This window comes from Sylvia atricapilla, chromosome 7 (genome assembly GCF_009819655.1).
Source record: "Sylvia atricapilla isolate bSylAtr1 chromosome 7, bSylAtr1.pri, whole genome shotgun sequence".
Classification (NCBI taxonomy): Eukaryota; Metazoa; Chordata; class Aves; order Passeriformes; family Sylviidae; genus Sylvia; species Sylvia atricapilla.
The window spans coordinates 29,323,092-29,342,413 of record NC_089146.1 but is presented as its reverse complement, the minus strand read 5'-3'; the positions used below and the strand labels follow the sequence as shown (position 1 = coordinate 29,342,413).

Here is a 19,322-nt window from a genome sequence, read left to right as displayed (position 1 = left end):
CCTGGCAGCTCCCCCAGTTCAGCAATGATTATGAAAAGTTGCACTTCTCGTGCAGTAAAGGCAGGCTGCACTTCTACCTTTCCTTTCCCCAGACTGATGCCATTCCCTCGTATGCCTGTAGAGGATGTAGTTCCCTTAGCAGACAGGAGCAGTAATAGTTTTGTCTTCTGAGGGCCAGCTACCAGAGGCAGATGCAGATTTAAGACTGTTAAACTTGGTCTCATCCTAAGATACTAAGCCAGGAAAAAACAGATCTTGAATTACACCAACAAGACAGTGATAAAAAAACTTGTATAATTAAATACATATTAAAAAAAATTCTTTTGCACTTTTATTTTAAGCATGCAGATGATGAAAACTATGCTGAAATTCAGAGTTTTTACTCTTTGAACCTTGCTGCTCTGAAGACACAATACTCATCTGAAGAAATGCTAAGCATGTTAAGTGGATTTAAACTGAAAGAGAATAGGTTTAGATTAGATATTAGAAGAAATTCTTGACTGAGAGAGTAGTGAGGCACTGGCACAGGTTGCCCAGAGAAGCTGTGTATGCCCCATCCCTGAAAGTGTCCAAGGCCAGGTTGGATGGAGCTCTGAGCAACCTGATCTAATGGAAAGTGTCCCTGCCAATGGCAGTGGGGTGGAATAAGATATCTTTAAGGTTGCTTCTAGTCCAGACCATTCTATGATTCTATACATAGCCAGACCATAAACTTTGAAAGAAATAAACAACAGTTGTTTTAGTGTTGATCAGATCCTGGGCAGTTTCCTGAAACTAACAGAAAGGTAAGTTGTGGGAAATTTGCTTGAGCTATGAAAAAATACAACCTGCTTCAGCTAGTAATCATATTTGGGCCTCCAAGGATTCGATTAGACAAATGTCAATAAACATTTGTTATCCTATTCACGTGTTCCTCCTCCAGATCTGCAGCTCTTCCTCATCTCCTCCTCCAGACCCAGGAATCCCCAGGCAGTGGTGAGGCTCGGGCTAGCTGCAGGCAGGGCACAGCTGTGGAGCCCCAGGACTCAGCAGGGTAGGATCCAGGTCATTCTGAGACACTAAATTGTATCTGGGGAAGGAGACTGAGAGCAGTGAACTGAGCACAAGTTATAATTAGTAACATCCTAAACTAAAGAGAAAAAGCAGCTCAAACTGTGCAAGCTCTTAGCAAACGTGGTTTAGCTGTCAGCCTTTCTGTGCTATTCAGTATTTTATCAATGCCATCTTACGAGAGCCTCTGGTACTGCACATGCAGCACCTTTTTTAAGATACAAAAGCAAATGCATAGGGGAAGAAAACCTGAATTTACCCTGCTCAGGGACCAAATCCTGGGGGGCTGCAGAAATATACACTAAGGATTGCTGGCCTGTCTGGTGTTGGAAATGTTCTGTGTGGAGGAACATCATTCTGACCACGTGTGATGATTGCATAGGTCAGGCATACATGAAGCTGTGTCTCTGCTGGGACTGGTTGTCCTTGAGCAGGGGGGAAATAAAACACACAAGTGGAACTTTTGCCTGAGTTGCTTTTGCTTCAGATTTTCCCATGAAAATTTCAGGGTTATTGACGTACATTATGATACCCTGCAGTTATGTATTTTCAACTAAATTTTCTAGGCATTGGCAGAGCAGGAAGTGATGTGTTTGGAGGGTAAGAGGAGTGCAGTTTTGGCCAAAATTTTCTTTGATAGGCAGTGTTACTCTGCTGGTCTGCTCACCTGTAGGTTCCCAGGAAAAAAAAATCCAGGGAAAGAAACTTTTTTTTTTTTCCCTGCAGTGACAAACATGTTCCTAAAAAGGTAGAAGTAGTGAATTTTATGTCTGTGCACTGGTAGTATCTCCTGTCCCTCAAGAGAGATTCTAGGCACAAATGCAACAGGCAGTCCACACTGGTCTGCTGGAGGAGACTGTGTGTGCTTGGCAGGGAGGGAGGGATATGTGGTAATTTAGAACCAGATTAAAGTTTATAAATACATTTTAAAGACACAATGTTCATGATGTGCTGTCACCCTTTGCTGGCCAAAGGCAAAGGCATTTTGAATGTCACTGGGAAAATTGAAATATGCGGGTAGGAGGTAGGAAGGCCAGGGCAGCTTTCATGAGGTAAAAGGCTGGTAGCAGAGAGGTGCTATAAGTAAATAAACTACTTGTTTGAAATATGTTCTCCTTTAAATTTTTGCTTCTTGTATGATACTCACATAGTGAATTTTTTGCATTTTTTGCAACATGGCTGTTAATACTATTATAAGTGTATAATAAGAGCTGGAGCGCGGAGGAGGGAGTTTAGATGAGAGGAGGATTGGCCTCACTAACCACAGTCATGTCTGGTTCTGCCTTCCTCTTCTTCGTGTGCAGATTGATTAAAGTGAGAATGCAGATCCTCTGCCCGATTTTAAGAAATAATGCAGCTGTAGTCAGTGAAGCTGTAGCTGGCCAAAAGCCTTGCCTGGCCTGAAAGATTTCACATAGCTAGACAAATCTCTCCCAGTTAGATAGGCTGGCATTCAATTAAAGAAAAATTAGAGGAAGAAAATGTGTTTCCTCTCAAGGCCATGTCATGGCATTGCTCAGTGCATGAAGGGCTGGGTTTGACCCTGCTCTGTGGGTCTCAAGCAGATCCCAGCTGTCACATCCCTTCTTGTGTATGGCACAGCTTGGATCCCTCACTCCTGTCAGCCCGTTCATGTTTTGCGTGGAGAATTCCTGTAGCTCTTACAAGGGAAGATGACTGGAGGTAAGAAGATAACTGTATGGAAATTATAGTGGAAAATATGATTGCTGCTCCCTGGATGGAATGTGGTGAGCATCCCTGACCTCCCACACACAATCCAAGGAGATCTAAACCGAGAGTGGAGGAGAGTGGAGACACTGGCCAGGTAAAGTCAAAACCCTTGCAGAGGAGGGAACTTGGTGGTACTTTGTAGCTGCTAATCCACACAGCAGCTGAGAACCAAGGGAGATAAAGGAAGATATCCCACTGCTGAATCAGCATCCGTGGCATAATCACCCTCCTTGGACTGAAACATCTCCATCCAAAGATTATCACTGGTGCCATCATGATGCCCACCCGAAGGTATGAGCACCCCTCAGTGAGGTCTATGACTTAAGTCACTCAAGCTCCACCTGAATGTGAAGAAATAGTGTGAAAATTACGTAAGATAGGAATGTAAGAATATGTAAGTATATAAGTTCAGAAATGGAGAGAAGTTAGGGAAGACTCCATTGTAACTTCTGGGATCAGTCGGTGGGTGAACCTGCCTTCTGCCCCTCAGGGACGCCCGTAGGGTAAGACCCGTACTCTGCGAGCGCTGAACGATTGCCTCGACCTAACTTTTGTCAGGGATTAGAGCTCGTTAGTATGTTACTTTGAATTCGCGTACTGCTTTGAGCACGTTTTTGCAGTCAGATACTATCAGCGGCAATCCTCGACCCTTAACCCGCCACAATTTTATTGTTATTCCGTAACCCGTTAAAGCGAGTCCTCCCCCAGCGCTGACAGCCGAACGAACTATCGGAATGAAAAAGCTTTGAGGAAAGCCTTCCCTTTTCCACGTGACACGCGAGTTTCGGGCGGTCCCGAAGGTCTGCGGGCGCTGCCCACACTAAAGATGGCGGCGGCGCTGACCCGGAAGGGGCGGCGGGGCCGGGCCGGGTGAGGGAGCGGGAGGGCGGGATCGCCCATCCCGGCGCGGCCGTGCGGGAGCCCGGCCAGCCCAGCGCGGCCAGCCCGGCCCAGCCGAGCGGGGCGCGGGGGTGCCGGCGGCCGCCGCCATCGCAGCCCGCATGGGGCGGGCTCGCTCCGTGCGCCGGGGCCGGGGGCGCCGCTGAGGGACGGGAGCCGCGGCGCCATGCAGGGCGCGGACCCGGCGGCGGCCATGAAGGGGCCGGAGGGCGAGGGCAAGACGGAGCCGCTGCCGGCGGCGGCGGGGCAGAGCGGCGGCAGCAGGAGCGGCGGCGCCCGCGGCGCCAACAAGGGCTGGCAGTACAGGTGGGCGTGAGGCGCGGGGAGGGGTGGCGGGCCCGGAGCTGCCCCAGCGCGGGTGGGCGGCGTGGCTTCCTGGGCTGCGGCAGCGCCGGAACCCCCCCGGCACCCGCGGGGTGCGGCACGGGGGACGCGGCTCCCTCCGTCCCTGTGCCCACCATCGCCGTGCTGCCCGCGGGCGGGCGGCTCCCCTTCTCCATCAGCGCAAAGCGGCCGGGGGATGATGTGCCTGTCCGTGCTCCTGCCTTTCAGCTCCTCTTTTCCCCTCGCACAGAACGTGGAGACCTGTTTTAAAGTTGTTGGAGGCGCTTCACCGCTTTCCAGCCCTTCCAGGAAAAAAAAAAAAAAAAAAAAAAAAAAAAGAGCCGAACTTTGTTCCGAGTTTTAGTTCTTTTTAAGGAACTTACTGGCAGTCATTATTTTTTTTTTTAATTGATGCTTTCTGTTCGTTGCTGGTAGCAAAACTGTGCACGGAGTTTCAATCTTATCTGACTTGTTTTAAGAACGGCTGTGCTTAGCATAAATCGCGGTGATTACTCAGGTTCAGCAAGTCAGCAGAAGGGAGCAGAGAAAGCCGGAAAGCCGGAGAAGCTGAGCACCCGGCATTAGTTTGAATTATTTGCCTGTGTGTTCGGGAGACTTGAGGGTTTCCATATGCTTTTTTTTTTTTTTTTTTTTTTTTTTTCCCTGCCGTGCTTTGAACACATTCCCACTCACACGCTGGTGGCGGGCTCTACAGCATCACTTGAGAGATTTCCGAATCCCTGCTCCCGGGGTCTCTCCTCCTCGGCTGGACTTCTGCCATGTTGCTGTTGAAAATGCTGCTGTTCGGTGAAGTTTGCACACTTCTCCTTCAAATGGAGACTCTCCAGAGCCGTCATCTGCCAGCCCAGATGGACTGGCTTGTTGTTGCCTGGGTGTGGAGACCGCAGAGCCGGAGCTACAGACGGACGGAGGGACAGGGGATGAGCCGGGACAGGAGCACCCAGGGGTGTGCAGGCACGGAGCGCCCGGGTGCTTTTAATGGGGAGTGAACAGCGCGGCCGCCGCTGAGAATCTGGGTCATCTGAGTGTTTTACTTTTCTGGTGACTAGTGCCGGAAAGAGAAGTGGTGATTTCAGGGTGAATATTTCAGGCTGTTAAGTCAGGAAAGGTAATTGTCAGATGTAGCTATTGGCTGTTTTAACCACTGTTTCCAGTTGCTTTTTAAACTCGGCATTCAAAGAGAACTGAATTTTCTAATGAAAATGGCTGTTATAACCAAGCACACGCTTACATTTGCTGTGAAACACAGGAATTAGTTTACACAATCAAAATGGAAACATTTTATATTTTTATGTGGAATTGGAGGCAGTGGAAGGGATGAGATGCCTGATTTGCCTGGATGTCTTTTTAGCTATACTGTGTTTGTGATGGTGGTCACTGTACAGTGAAATTCCACTTTTTAAAATTATTCATTCAGTTGTTGCGTTTCTTCTTTCAGTGCCATGGCTTGTGTGACAAAAATTGAACTGACCCCGAGTGTTAACCATTTTGGTGGCTTGACAGCTCTAAGTGAGAGCTGTCCTTTTTCCTTGTTTAATTTGATCTAAAACTTTAGTGCAATTTTTTTTTTCATTCTAGATCGTTTGGAGAAATTTAGTGTATTAATTCTATTACTGTGGACACTTGAGATACCTCACTGTTAATCTCTGCTCTGTTTGGAATCAATTATTTACTCCTACATTTGTTTCTATATCTAATTACCCTGAAAATATCACCTTTCCCCCCTGTCTCCCTAGAAAGCCCTCCTGAACAAGATGCTGTAGCTTAGTTTTCACTTTGTGAATTACTTCTGTGCTAAAATGTATTTGACAAAAGACAAACTCCCCAATGATAAATTAGTGTGTAACATATGGGGTTTAGAAACAGATTTTCTGGGAAATTTTGCTGAAAGTTTGGTCTTTAACTTTCATAACAGTGAGTCTGAGCAATATGTCACAGCTTGGCAGGAGTAGGATCCTGAGGTACTTGCTGTCAATAGACCAGGTCTGATGCAGAAGTTTACATCTCTGTTTGGTGAAGCTTCTGGTCAAAACAGCTATAGCAGAATTGTCAGACAGTGGGACAACAGCTCCTGGATACTCAAATGCTCCAAGTGGAGAATTAAGGCTATGGATAAAAAATAAACCTCCAGGACTGCTGGAACCTGAAATAATGAAAACTGAATCTCTTAAAAGAGGTGCAAGGTCACGCATCCTTGGCATAATTTGAGTATGTAGAAAATAAAAAGTGAAGCAGGAAGTCTGACTTTATATTTCTGTAGGGGAATAATAGGAAGATTTTTAAATAGCTGTGATGGAGTTAGATCAGATATTTATCAGAGTGGAGAAGAGACAGCCAGAGACTGCCAGACACTTCAGATGATGTGGAGATACAGCTGAATCTCCTGTCAAACTTCCTGCTTGTACCTGTGAATTGGTGAGTTTAGGCAGCCAGTATAGCAGTACCTCTTCTGAAATTTGTAAGGGATTGGTTTCTTCTGAGAGTGGGAAGATTATTTATTTATTTATTCAGTTATTAATTTATTTAATTTACTTAATAGAAGGAAAGAGTTCTTTAGAGGCTGCTCTTCTAGCCATATGACAGCAAATGATCTTGTTTTCTTGTGTATATATGATCAGGTCAGAGTGTGTCTGAGAATGACCAACCATTGGCTTCATTTTCCTCATTGGGGTCGGGAACAGCCTGAGTGTTACCTTCCATTGAAGTAGATAAAGAGCATCAGAGGCTGCACTGCACATTAAATTCTTTAACGCTGTCTTAATTTAGAGAAATAATTACCAGGAGGTAAGACTTCTGAATAACTTCAGATTCTTAAAAAGATTACTTGAAAAAGTAGTTTAAGTTTATAATATTTTCTTTATTTTCAGCAGTAACCAAGCTGTGAAGTAAGTACAGCCTCACCCACAGAGTGAATTACTTGCACTCAGCAATTCTGCCTTACCTTATGACCATCTTCATTTGGTTTTTGCCTTGCTCTGGGTTAAATGAACAGGAGTGCTTTCAAAGCAGTGAGAGAAAGGAGACAGGTTGGGCTGGTACTTCTGTGGCACGTGATTTGTAGTTATTCAAATAACATAAAAATTTCACAACCTGAAAGCAGAATCTCTGTCTATGAACTGAATGGAGATCTGATCAGAACACGTGCCAGGGAAGTGTAACAAGTCCTGTCAGCCTGACTTGAGGGGCTTTCAGATAATTTTGAGAGAAGTGAGTGGCAATCACTGGTTCTTATTTATCTACAAAATGAAGTGTTCAGAGGACTGTGGTTGACTGCAGAAACAAGATTGTCTTTCCCAGTTGGAGACATGCTAATGTGCTGTCCTCTTAGGTTGTTCTTAGTGATTCTGCTCTCAAATACATAGATCGATTCTGCTATTAAAATATTCCCAGCATTTCTTCCCTTTCCATTAGAAATACAGGTCAAATGTTCATGAGTTTCCCAAATTATTGCTGATTTTGAAGCTTACAAGTTATATTTCAAAACCTATTTGCTTTTTCACTTCTGCTTGTATTTTTGTAGATATCTGCCTTTGTTCCTTATTTCTCAAATGGTTTTAGTATCCGTTCACTGTGGATTTAGCCACGTATAGTTATAAAATGCTGCAGATTGTGTCTTTTGCTCTTTGTTTAAGGAAATGAGTTATGTTTTGTTAGTTGTTTCTGAGAGTTTACCTGAATGCTGCAGGGTTATTCTCAGTTGTCAGTATAGAAATCCTTTTGGATGGAAGTAGCTTCAAGGGGTAAACTTCCTAGACTGATAGTTTTTTTTTTTTTTTTTTTACTTTTTTCTTGCTAGGTGTGACAATGGCCAGTAAGAGGATTCCTCATGCTGAGTGGCTTCTGCTTGTCATTAATTATTTTATTAAGTTTAGACAGGTTCTCTTGCAGAATTACTCCATGTGGCTTTGGGTGGGAGTAGGAGGCTGAGAGGAAGAGCAGAGAGAGAGTTTTACCAAATTGTAACACTAAATGTTTTTTGGCATTGAATGCAAATAGATAACAATTTTTAAACAAGTGAAGTGGTTACCAGTCTTTTGTGGGTTCTAGAGCTTTTTCAGTTGATACTATGCAGGCATCTTCATAAATATTAAAAAAGGTGAGTAAACAGTACTGACCTCACTCAATTCAGTCTTCTGTGTTAGAGCAGGCCAGCATGTGACAATGTAGCAGAAGAACTGGTAACTGGAACAAGTGAATATATTTTAATTCTGCATTTTGAGATGATAATGAACACTTTTTCATAAAATCATCCAGTAGGAAATGTGTTTTAAAGGCAATGCTAGTTTCTAAGTTTGATCCCAGTTGCTGTTGAGGATGACTAACAATGCTTTGCACTTCAAACATGTAAAAGCAAAGAATCTGAAACTGAGCTAGGGTGTGGAAGCAATTGATTTTCAGTTGTGCTATCTTGCAAAAATGATCCAATTAGCAGTAGTAAAGGGAAGTGTCTTGAAACTGATACAGCACTGATCCCTGTGTTGGGGGTGTCCCAAGATTGCAAGATGTACTGAGTGCTCCTAGTTTGTGTTTCTGGTCACATTCCAAGACGTGATTGATTTTGAGAGGATACATTTCATCTGTTTGGTCTTTAAAGCTGGAACCAGCTTGGTAGAAACAGGTACAGGAGGTGATGGCAGCTTATGTTCAACAACATTTGCAAACCTCTCTCTTAGTAGTCTTCTGTTCTTGTCTGGGCATCAAATCCTTGCTTAGGCTGCAGGAGGGTGGTGTGAGCTGACCTAATCAACTGGCTCCTGAGAGCAGGCCAGAATTTAAAACTACCTGTCACTTGTTAAGTAGAAGAAATGTCCCAAACCTTCATGAAAATGTTAGAGTCATCCTAGGACAGTTCTCACTAACACTGGTACCCCTAGTGCTTCCTTTTTATTGTTACCCATCTTCCCTGTTCTGGATTTTCTTTTTGCATTGCTTGAAATAAAATTCTTTGCGATTCTGAGTGGAACTTGTGTATATTTGCTGCAATCAATAACTGTAACTCCCTTCTTTGTGCACAGCTGCAGAGGGTGAGAGAGGCTGTAATTCTGTGGTGTCACTTTCGGAAGTTCTGGCAAGGGCTGCTGCTGTTTTGACTTTCCCCTGCTCTTGCAGGTCACCTCACTTTCTCAGTATCCCACTGTTGTAAGAACCTACTGGCACTGTCACACTGAGGTGCCAGCTCCCAAGGGAGATGATTTACTGGCATCTTTTGGCTTGGCTGGTGGCTCCGATGCCAAGCCTGTGTCAAAGTGACTCTTGACCTTCCTTGCTTCTGTTTCTGCTGATGTGTGGAGATACCTCAGCACTGTGGGACCTCCAGAAAGCCCATGCTGCTCACTTTCTGACTTGTTACTGGTCTTTTGAGGTGTGATTTGGAGTGCTGAAGAGATGATTTTCTCAAGTGGTTGCTGTGAAATTCAGAATTTATTTCTGCAATTTTGTGTGTTCCTTTTTATTACTAAAAATCAGGTTAGGAGTGCTGTCACATTTGTTTGATATGCTGGAGGAAACTGGCTGAAAAACCTGGTGCCTGAATTTCTTTATCCTCATTTGACTCTTTTCTTAAAGAGTATATCATCCTCCTAACACTAATTTAGAAATTCTGCACTTTACATAATTTGCTCATTAGAATAGACAAGAAGCTCATGTTAAAAATGATCAGCCGGTTACATCCATCTCAGGATGCATTCTATGTTATTAAAATATTAAAGTCATCTTTTACCAAACTGATTTTACAGTTGCTAAAGCCCCAGGCACTTCTCAAAGGGCAGGTGAGCCCTTCATGTTCACACATGTATTTAAACTTGGAAAAATGGTGTTGGAGCAGATGTGTCATAAATTAAGAGAAGTAAATCTTGGTGTGAGGGGTAGTAAATGGATACAGTTGGGGAAACAGGTTTGGGTAATTTAAACAGGAGCTTCGTGTTGACTGATGTTGTGGTAGGGAGTGTGAGCCCAATTCCTGAGCCAGGTGACAAGGTCTGGGTTTCCTTCTCCTTGTGGCTCCTCAGTGAGTGACCATCAACAGCGCTGTCCCTCTCTTGGTTCTCAGAGCCTCTCTGTGTTGGACAGACAGGGTGTCACACGTGGGAGTTGCTTCCGGCATCCAGTGTACTGATGTTCACTTAGAGTTCAAATTAAGGTGAATGAAGAAGCACCAATTTTTGGGCAGTGTCTAAATATCAAATAATTTGTGCTGTCCGTGGAATAGATTTCTGCAGTAGTTAATGGCTGTTAAAAATGTCTATCCTTCACTAAGTGCAAAGAGTATTTTTCAACTTCACCTTTTCTAATGTAATTATGGAGCAGAGAGTTAATTAAGTGGAGTACAACATCAACATCCTGCTGTGCCACACACGTTCTCTCCCCAGAGAGAAGATGAAAAACAAACTGCATGTGCCTGACCTAATCGCATTGCTTAATGCAGGAGCAGAAAGCACCAGCTGCTGCTGTTATGTTATCCTGGGAAGGTTCCTGTGCTGTACTCATCATACTGTGAAAATGAAGGCACAAGTGCAGTGACCCCTGTTTACTTACAGACCTTGCCTTGACTTGCCCTCTGATCACCTGCCAGTGCTGATGAATTCTTGTAGGGGATCGCTGCCTGCTGGCAGTGCTGCCAGACAACTTTTTTCTTAGGGTGCTTTCAAAGCTTGTACCTTTTCAGATTTTCTCTTCTGTTCATTTAATGCTGAAATGGGAGGGGAGGGCAGGCTGAAGTTGGGTAGGAGAAATGCTGTTCCCTTGTGTGTGTTAAACTGTCAGTCTTGTATTTGGCAGCCTGCTTTGGACTTTCTGCTGTGGATAAGTGTGTTGGTTTGGTTTGTTTTGGTTTTTTTCTTTCAGTTGTGAATTCTAGCGTTTTCAATGAGGCTGGAAATCCTTGAAATCTTGATTAATGTTTAGATATTGTCAGATTAGTTGTGCCTGTTATGCACTGAGAAAGTTGGTTACTGTCACTGCATGGAGACGTATCAGAAAGCAAGAGATCTGCTGGACATAACTGCAGGATTCTGTATAAAGGAGCTGGTTTCTGACCCTGACTCTGACTTCCTTTGTGGTAATAGTCATGTATTATTCAAACTGGTTCTCCCTAGTGATCACTAACTGTGTTCCTCTTTTTCTTGGAGGACTGTTTTTGGAGCAGTTGGCTCTGATTTTGCAAAACTTTTGCAGGGTCACAGTTGCAGCTGAAATAAGCAGAAGCCATGATTTGAATGTATGAATAAAATAAAAATTGGAATGCATCTGTCTCAAAATCAGAGAGGCAGAAAATTCGTTGTGCCTCAGTTCCCTGTATCCAAATGGAATGATAATGTTTTTGTCCTCTTACTGTTCAGTACATAACTCCTTCATAAATGTCCATAGCAAGCACAAGAAAACCACAAGGGAGCTCATTATTAAGAGTATGAATAATACCTCATACTCACTGCCTGATGAAAAGGCACCATTTTGAATAATTTCTTATCTGGGAATCACTGCTCCCTTAAAGCACCAAACAAGAAAGTAGTCCTGCTCTCTTTATATATGGTCATAGTCATAGGTGGTTAATGTGTGTGCTTTCTTATTTAGAATTTAAATCTTCCTGGTGTCTTATGCCTCAATTTTAATGTAAGGGTATTTTTGCTTAGTTTCTCTGTGTTCAAGATTTATAGAATCTGTGTTGAGGTCGGCCTCTGGGAAATCTCTAATCCTCCTGCTCAAAGCTTCCAAGTTAGAAGATGTCATTCAGGGCTGCTGAATTGCACCACTTTTAATTGTTTGCCAGCTAGACTTTAAACTGCTGGCCATTGTTTCTTGAGTCTGGTGGTCCACACAGGCTTTTGCTTGTGTTTATGAGTATTTAGATAACATCAATTGACAATAGCCTATTTAAGTGTGTTCTTAATTACTTGAAAGGTGATAATAATTATTATCCTCAGTATTTAACCTGAAATGTTGCAAATAATGTTTCAAAAATAATTATAAAGCAAGAAGCTCATCTGAGGTAGCTGATCAGTGTGCTTCTATTTCAGTGTTTTATTGTTGCAGAGTCCAGAATGGCAATGTATAATTGTTAATATAATCTTTTAAAAATGCATAATCACAAATACTCAAATCTCAAAACAGCAAGGGCATATCTGCATATTTCTGTAGGATAAGAGCTACTAGACTAGAAGGAGAGCAGAATGCCTTGGGATGGAATGTGTAGTAAGCTGAACCACGTTGGACTGTACCAAAGAATAACTGAACAATCCAGGTTTGCTCCACCAGTCTCTGTGGATAGCCCTTACCAGGATCCACTGCTTTCCCAGGCATCACAGGGAGCAGATTGTCCAAAACTGCAAAGGTGCTCATCCATTATGATTGCCTTGTCTGTGTTATATCAGTACTGTTCATTGGGTAGAGCAGCTTTAAGTTAACTGCTTGAGCTTTCTGAAACTAGATTTTGAGAGCTTTGGGGTTTGTTAACAGTAATGTGTGAAACTGTGCATTATGGTGTGCTGATGTAAACTGGTATCATAAATGGGTAGCAAAGCTGCAGGCAACCTTTCCAGTGGCACCAAGAGGAGAGTTCAGACCTTTTGGGGTGCTTGTTTTCTGTATGCTCCAGCTCTAAAATGAAGTTGGCTACATCTATAGTTTGTTTTCCACTGACATCATTCCCCAAAATCTGCTGGGTTGGCTACTGACTCTTGGGTGCAGCTTCAGTCCTGTTCCGCTGACGCAAATCCACAAATAAATTGTTCGTGAGTGGAGTTCTTGCTGACTTTGAGATGTTCACCTGTGTGTGAGACAAATTGCTGAGCTGAATGTCACTGCAATTTTTTCTAGGCAGATGTATTGTGAAAGCTAGAGAACTCTGTAAATTATAAAGTAGTTAAATAATCAGTTTTATATTCGTTGTGAGAACAGTGTTTTGCTACCTATTAATAAAATATTGTCTCTCTTCTTCTACTTGCCACACTACAAAAGTGTTACAGTGGTTTCATTTGTGTGTAATTGACCTGTGCTGTTAATGCTCTGAAGAGGAGAATGGAATCCAAATTTAGTTAAGATGTTTTTTTAAAAAAAACCTGTTAGCTTGAGTTATCATTCCCTTTGAGAACTAGTATTGACAGAATTTCAACTCAACAACTGTTGTGTTGAGAGCAGGGGTTGGCGAGGGTAGGCTGTGGGAGAGCCCCTCAACCCCAGGGGGAGGGAAGGTGGACTGCATTTTGCTGGAATCATGGACAGCTGATGGCTCATTTTGGCTCTGGCACACCTTTCCTTTGTGGCAACCTCATGCTGCTCTTCCAATGCTTGTCTGGACTCCTGAGGATTTACAGGAGTGCATGTGAAGAGAAGTTTTTGTATGTAATGATGGGGTGTGTGTTGCTGGCGTACTTGGAGTGTTCTGAAGTATCCTCAGGATCTACTGTTGATCATGTTCTTGTCATGGTGTTGGACCTCTTTTCCTTGCACTTGTTTTTGGTTTCTAAATTTATAATTGAGCTGAAGAGCAGGAGCTTTGCTGCCAGTTCACAGCTGACTATAGAGCACTGCTGGTGAGATGCACAGCAAGGATAGTTCTTTTCCTTTCTTCCAAAAGCTGTTTGGAAAAGTAGATGTGATTGATGCTTCTGCCTCACCTTGTTGGGTTTAATGGGGAATGTACTCCTTCACCACAGGGCTGTGGAATTGGAGTGTGCTTTTTAACTTGGCTGTGCTTTCTTGCAGTTGCAGAAGATATGCCCAAGTGTTCAATGCTGACATAGCTGTTTCGATTTATTTTCCTCTTTTTTTTTCTCCACTGCCTACCCCACTGTGTAAGGAAAAGGAAAATCAGTGCACTGTAGACAAGCATTTTGCACTGCCCAGTGAGGAAAAAGCAAGCCACTGCCAACAGTGAACTTGTGGGCAAATAGAGATGAACAAATTCAGTGAAAATGATCACTGCTTTTTCCAGACTGTATAGTTGAAATCATTCATTGGTTTGCACTGTTACAATCCTCATTTCTTGATTTCCCTTTTTTTTAATGCTTTGCTAGCTTTTAATGTGTCTCTTTCACCAGAGGTTTGCATCTTGCTTTGAGCTCAGTGGAAAGGAGCATTTTCCCTTGGCCAGGATCCAAAGGCACTGTCACAACAGTGGTCATGGCAGCTCTGGAGGCTGGATCCCCCTTCAGGAACCTTCCCTGACACTTTCATGGGCTCCAGACTCCTGGTCATCCTTCCTGCTGGCAGCAAATCCACACATACTCAGCTGCTGCTTGAAGTCAGGCTTACGCAAGTCAGTGGGGAAGCCTTTGGCCACTGCGTTTGCTCTTCAGGCAGCTGTTGGGTCTTCAGAGACTTGGCTGCCCAAAGCATCCCACGTGGTTCTGTCTGGCTCCCAGCAAAATTAAAATCATCTGAAGGGCAGTCTTGGAGCTGTTCTGTAACTGCTTTCCTGATGAGTGTAATTTTTGTGCCACTGCTAGCTTTATTTTTTTTCTGTGGGGCTTTCACGGAAACCTACACGTGAGGGGTATGAAAACAGGCTGGCAAAGCCTTTTGCATTGCTGCTGCTTCTCAGAGAAAATGTTGGCCCAGCACTTGTCAGGTGTGAGCCTGGGTGTCTTGGCAGGAGCTCCTGAAAGACGTCATTATGGGACTACTGTTCCTCAGTATCTGCGTCCAAAGCTCGGGTGCTGCACATAAACAGGATACAGGGGAATTTGGCCTGATTGTCACTGTCTTCTTTCTTCCCCAGACAGGAGACCACCCTGCAAGGCACTCACAGCTGCTGAAACTTAGGAAAGGACAAGTAAAACTAGAGAAGGATGAATAAGCTAACAGTGATTCTTCATAATCTTTTATTCCTTTTTTTTTTTTTTTTTTTTTTTTAATAGCACAGTGATATGTAGAAATCTGGCTTGTGGTAAACATCTTCGATGTAAGGGAGGGATAATGTTGTAGGAAGAATATGAACTGATGTGTAATTGTTCACAGACGTCTGTCATTTGCTTATATGGGCAGTTTCAGTCCATCTCACAGTATTTATAAACTAAAACATCGTGATAAATGGACAGTCAAGTTCAACGATATTCAGCCTTTGGGAAAAAAACCCCAGATTTTGGGAGGTGGTAGGTATTGCTGGGCTAGAGTTCAGATGTTATATCATGTGTTCTGCATAATTTTTTTCTGGATTATGGTTTTTATAATACCCTCACCTAAAGTAGTCCAGCAAAAGTTAAAATCAATTTTTTTCATGTCCTTAAGACCATGATTTGTCTGTTGCAACATTTCCTTTCTTTGACAGGACATGTGAATTTCGACAGAAATAGGGCCTTTAGGGATTGTTGACTCATTGTTGCTGAGCTGTTGCTATTCCTCTGACAATCTGAGACTGTGGTGAGCATTTTAAGTAGCAACAACAGCATCTTGGCTGTGGAAAGACACACGTACCCATAGGTACATGTACGTGCATGTAGGCAGCAGTGTGAATGCAAAGGGATTCTGAAAATCAGGAAAGATCCCAAGGGAGCCAGGCCTCACTGTCAGTGTTAAATTGCTCAATGTTTTGTGTCAAGTTCACTTTTGAAATCTGTTTTCTAGAAAAGCCCCTATGTTGGAAATTTTGGAGGCTTTTGAAGTACACTGGTGACTTTGAGACAGGCTTTGTCAGCACTGTTTCCAATGAGACAACAGTAAGGGCTTACTCGTGTTTTATGAACTGTGGTTATCTGTGAGCAGAGCCAATGCTTGAACCTCAACCTCTTGTTCTCAAAGTCTACCATTTTACAACCTCTCTGTAGTGCTCTGTAGAGCTTGGCTGTCAATTCCATACTAGTGATATGTTACTGGGTTTTCTTCAGGTTAAGTGGGTTTTTGTATTTTTTTTTTTTAATGTTAACTGCCTTACATCACTGCTTTAGCAACAGCAAGTATCTTGGTTTAACTCTTGAGGTGGAGGCACTAATCCTGAAATTCTTGAAGAAGTGCTTTAGTTACAATCCCTGGCCTTGTTCATAAATAATACTGAGAATCGTTTTTTGTGTTCCTACATGCAGAAGAAGATTAGGAGGTTAATTGTAGTTCTGTCATGGGTTTATGTACAATTATAGAATTTACTTCTTTTGTGAATAGCAATTTGCAGAATGGGGTTAGATTTCTTTAGTGTATATAATTTTCACTTATTTAAAAATAAACGTTAGTTCAAATGTTGAAATATTGGTTCTCAGTCACTTTCTCAGGCTTCCATGGGGGCACTGTTTTCGAAGTCTTTCAGCTGAACCCTCTGGGACTGATGAGGTTAGAGACATAAATTATTGAAGAGGAGGCATTTGGAGACGTTTTGGTCTAGAGAAAGTGGAAATCCAAGCGGAAAGGAACATGCAGATGATGGCAAAATGTGATGGTCATTGGATGCAGAACTACATTACCAGAAGAGCTACACTCCCTTCTACTCCCTTCTGTGTGACAAAACCAGTTATTATATCTGTCACTCCAAAAAAAAACCCCAGAGGTCAAATTATTTTAATCAAAAGCTATTTAATTTACCCTTGTCAGATAAATGGGCTTCCATAGATCATACATATAGTCCTACTGCATTCACTGCAGTCTGAACTTACATTTCTGATTTTTCTTGGGTTCTGTTAAAGGTACCTGTGATTTAGGCACATTAATGGGAGTGCAGTGGCCATAGCCTGAATGTGCAGGGCTATGTACAGTGTCTCACTGAAGAGAAAGGATGTAGCTTGCATTCACTAGAGCTGAAAAACAATTAGCTGTGACTAGGGACAATTTTCAGATGATTAAAACCCAAGCTCATGCATTTTTATGACTATGCAATCTCATAATTTTCAGCTAAATTAAGACAGTGAGCAAGTCTAAACTGTACTTCCCTTGTATGCCAATAATAACAAATGAGAGGCGTCTGCAGAGGATGGGTTTGATTATGTCTCCTTTAGCTTCTCTGTACATTTTAAATATATGACACCCTCTGCTCTCCTTGGTTTTATTTTTATCTGTAGTACCACTTAATGAGCTATTAGAAATTAAATTCCTAGACAGTCCTGCTGGCTGGTCTCCATTGCAGGATGATACTGCAATACTGATTGCTTCTGTAATAGCTAGGACACATATTTTTGCTTTTAAAAGTAACATTAAAAATCAGCAGCTTGGTTTTCTCCTCAAAAAACGTACATTCTTGTATCTCTTGGTTTGTGTCGTATCGCTGAATGGCAGTGATTTACTCTGTGGCTGTTTTCATTAGTGTCACCCTAAATGGCTTCCTTTAAGATAAGTGTAACATGCTGTATTTATCAAATTGTCAGATTTCTAATTAATCTGGTAATACTGTCTGTAAATGAGGTGTAGACAGCAACTTCAGCTGTTATTTAATATTTACCCCAGTACTTAGCCCAACTGTGTTTGCAACCAAAACCCACTAATGGAGATGATCCCTTGGCTCTCATAGATCTGTTTTCCCCACTTTCCCCCTTCTGCTGACGTGGGGCTACTTTGTCCATTTAACAGCCAAGACAGGTTGGACTCTGAATAATTTCATTTAGTCTTCAACATACTACAACCTACAGAAATTTTAATTTAAAATTTAAGTAAGATTAGAGACAAATTTCTTTGGGAGAAGCAAATAGTGTCTGGTATTTTGGTCACTGTTTCAGTTCTTTGTAATAATAGGACCTTTTCTCCTGCTGGACATGAATTGTCTATCAAGAGTGTGTTCTTCAGTGTAGGATTATGCCCTACTGTGAGGTGAGGGCATTGAGGTGGCGTTTCTAGATTTGTGGGAATGTACAGCATAAAGTGAGTCTTTAAACTTTGGTCTTAAAGTGAGTAATTTGTAGCCATGGACCTTGTAAGCTTTATTTAGGGCAATTGATTTTCAGAAATGGTAATGTATTTTGCCTATAGTGATAAGTCTCCATGCCAAGTGCCTTTGATGGCATTTTTGGTGGATGTTCAAGGTGAATCTTCGAAGAAGAAACTACTGGATTTTCCTGTCAAGCCAGAGGAGGAGATGTTTTGGCTTCTGGTTTAGGTTTCAGAATATGTTGATGTGACCTGCACTTGGATGCATTTTGTGTTTTGTAGAACATGTGTTCAGGAGCATGACTGTATAGGGGAAAGGGTGCTGGACACGAGGGATTAGTAACATCACACTGATGTTACTAATAGTCTAACAGTCTGTAACTAACAGTCTGTAGGAATAGCTACAGACTGTTTAATCTGTGTGCTATCCAGGGGTCTATTAATAAGCTAGTGAAAGTTAATTTTGTTCAGGACTCCAAAAGTGTGAGGTTTGTTTTGAAGAGAGAGCAGGAACCAGAAGCTGCATGGATACAAAGTTTTTAATTACCTGAAACTTGTAAAAATGTGTCTAGAAGTGCCTGTTGAATTGATACAGCTAATTATGATTTGAAATTATTTGGAATTCGGCAAGTTTGGTTCAATTGTCATAAGAGACTATTTTAGGAATAAGGCTGGAAAATGCTGGAAAATCTTTAAAGTGGAGCTTTATTAAATTGATAGTACCATTCTAAAAATGAACATTAAATTCATTTCCTGAGAATAAAGATGGTCAGAAGCTGGGATGACCTAAAATGTGTTTGGTATTGTCTGATTGCTTTTTTTCTCTCTTTTGACAGTGATCACATGGAAAATATTTGTGGCTACTTAATGAAATACACCAATCTTGTCACTGGTTGGCAATATCGGTAAGTCTTTTATGGTGCTTTTTAGTAATGTTTGTCTCTGCAGCATCCAAATAAATATCTTTCAGATTTTTTCAATACTTAGATTTCCTTTTTTCTAGTAGGCAAACTTTATGCAAGAATCTAATGCTTTTCTCAATGTACATTAAGCTAATAATGTGTAGATGAATAATATTTGTATTAAGGCATGAATATAAAAAAGCATAGGCAATATAAAGCAGTTAACTCATTTAGTGGCTTATAATGATGTTTGTATGTGTAAAAAGCATTAGGCTTTCTCCTTTTCCATTAAGTTTTTTTTTGTATCTGTTTTTTGCTGAGTCTTCACCTTTGTGCCAGATAATGCTATCACTTAAAAAATTAAGACTTCATTACTGTAAGTTCAAACTCAAGCAAGCTTTTCCCAGGATGTAGTCTCCCCTGGAATAACTTGATTTTCTGTGTCAGGTGAAATTCTCTGGTCAGGTTTCTTGTCTAATGCTGTTTCTAGAGCAGCACAGTGCAATGAAATTAATGTTGGAGAGACAAGTCCTTAGTGAACCACACTGTGCCACCTGTGCTGCCTCTGGCATGGAATGGCTCATGTCAGTATACTCAGCATTAAACTCAAGTGAAAGT

The 19,322-nt window shown here is 42.2% G+C and overlaps 1 protein-coding gene across 1 annotated transcript in view; it reads left to right on the top strand.

Annotated features, from left to right (window-relative positions):
- Window positions 1–3,699: 3,699 nt before the first annotated feature.
- Window positions 3,700–19,322, top strand: part of OSBPL11 (oxysterol binding protein like 11) — a 39,044-nt gene continuing 23,421 nt past the window's right edge. Inside the window, exons 1-2 of the mRNA XM_066323099.1 lie at window positions 3,700–3,987; window positions 18,639–18,707. Coding sequence (XP_066179196.1) covers window positions 3,848–3,987; window positions 18,639–18,707 — 209 coding nt within the window. The 5' untranslated portion in view covers window positions 3,700–3,847. The remainder of the gene's footprint in view (window positions 3,988–18,638; window positions 18,708–19,322) is intronic.